The sequence below is a fragment of the Rhea americana genome, unplaced genomic scaffold (assembly GCF_003343005.1).
Source record: "Rhea americana isolate MKP2758 unplaced genomic scaffold, rheAme1 scaffold_774, whole genome shotgun sequence".
In the NCBI taxonomy this organism is placed as follows: Eukaryota; Metazoa; Chordata; class Aves; order Rheiformes; family Rheidae; genus Rhea; species Rhea americana.
Window position 1 is genome coordinate 22032 of NW_028186950.1, and position 1610 is coordinate 23641.

Below are 1610 nucleotides of genomic sequence, written 5' to 3' on the forward strand. Positions count from 1 at the left end.
CTGTAACTGCGGTGCCTCCGGCAGCTCAGAAAGGGCTCCAGCCCAAATTTGCCATCTCCATCTCTGGATAGAGTGTCYTCCCAGGGCTTTGCCCCAAAGCAAGACACATGCAACTGCTGGGCTGCAGGGAGCAGAAGATCTGGGGGAGACACTGCTTGGTGCAAGGTCCCTTGTGCAGATGAGTAGGGATGAGGCTGTGCTAGGCTCCTTCAGCCATTAGTGGGGGCATAAAAGAAACATCACATTGAGTCCTGCTGTAACTTTTCCTTCATCATTTCCTCACTGGGCTTAGTACAACCAAATTCATTTCCTCTATATTTTCTTCCTTTAGAAGTAAAAACTTCTATTCTTTTTCAAAAGTATAAATGGGGAAGGTGTCCTTCCAGGAAATATTCCACCTGCTTAAATTTAATTCCAACATGGAGCAACAAAAAATACACAGATGTCTTTCTTTTGAAAGCTGTTTCTTGCAATGAAGGTAACAGTTGGGTAGCAACTTTTTCACAGTGCATTTCAGAAGTATTTTCTATGCGCCATTCAGAACTCCCAATAAGCTTTTTAGAAAACCCACTTGCCATACGACATTTAACACCACCGCTTAGTCATAGACATACGTCACCATAGTGAAGAGTAAGAAGACCAAACTCAGTAAAAAAAAAAGTTGTTCATGCAATGAGGATTCTTTAATGTGGATGGAAAATGGCATAAAAACTGACAAGAGGAAAYGAAACAATGCAGAAAAAATGAACCAGAAGTCTGAAAATTACCAGACTTGTGACACATCCCAATGCACTATTTCACCCCAAACATTCCCCCTTTGTTACTGCAGGAGCATAGAACAGCACAGAGCAGAGGAAAGTCATCCAAGCATGAGCACAGCTTTGCTATACCACAAAGAGAAGATTTCAGAGTTAAACACAAACAACAGATATTCCTGAGAGTCCAGAATCACAGAACGTCCCACAGATGTAATACAAAGTGAGTAACACTCAGCAGCTGAAGATCTGCAAACTTATTCTATGATAACAAGCAAAAATCAGTATTCTAAAAGAGATGCTTTATCACAGCATAAAAGGAAGATGAGATTATTCTCCAGAATTTTTTATACACCTCGGGAAGATTAAACTTTCTTCTAGCACCTGGAACTTAGCAGGGCCCGCAGTTGCCGTTGAGGTAGCGGTGCCCAAGGCCCCAGCCCCCGTACCCGCAGCTCCCAAAGGCCCCAGAGCCACCAAGGCCCCCCAGACCCCAATAACGCCCAAACCCTCCAAGGCCCCGAAAGCCTCCATAGCCACCAAGGCCTCCATAGACCCCGAGGCCTCCATAGCCCCCAAGGCCTCCATAGCCCCCAAGGCCTCCGTAGCCTCCAAAGGTGCCGCCGAAGCCCCCTCCAACGCCGGGGGCTCCCGCCGAGCCGACGACGCTGTGCTGCGGGAAGGAGCTGAGGATGGGCCCGGGCAAGGTGAGCACCGACGCCGGGGGCTGGATCAGCACGGTGGAGTCGGGGCACTGCCGCACGCAGGGCTCGTTGCAGGCGTCGGCCAGCGGGGCCGGGGCGGCCACCCCGCAGGGAGAGGCGCACACGGCGGAGCAGGACATCCTGGGGCTCA

General features: G+C 49.7%; 1 protein-coding gene across 4 annotated transcripts; it reads right to left on the reverse strand.

Moving 5' to 3' along the window:
* Positions 1-1146: 1146 nt before the first annotated feature.
* Positions 1147-1599, reverse strand: LOC146585708 (claw keratin-like). 4 transcript variants are annotated; one of them, XM_085322455.1, is made up of 2 exons: positions 1338-1599; positions 1147-1301 (listed from the first exon to the last, which is right to left on the reverse strand). In XM_085322455.1, the coding sequence occupies exons 1-2, from the start codon at positions 1597-1599 to the stop codon at positions 1147-1149; spliced, it is 417 nt and encodes a 138-aa protein (XP_085178581.1). The 4 variants fall into 4 exon arrangements, with proteins under 4 accessions (XP_085178581.1, XP_085178583.1, XP_085178582.1 ...); XM_085322457.1 differs by having other exon boundaries at positions 1147-1265; positions 1320-1599; XM_085322456.1 differs by having other exon boundaries at positions 1147-1210; positions 1265-1599.
* Between the last annotated feature and the right edge of the window lie 11 nt (positions 1600-1610).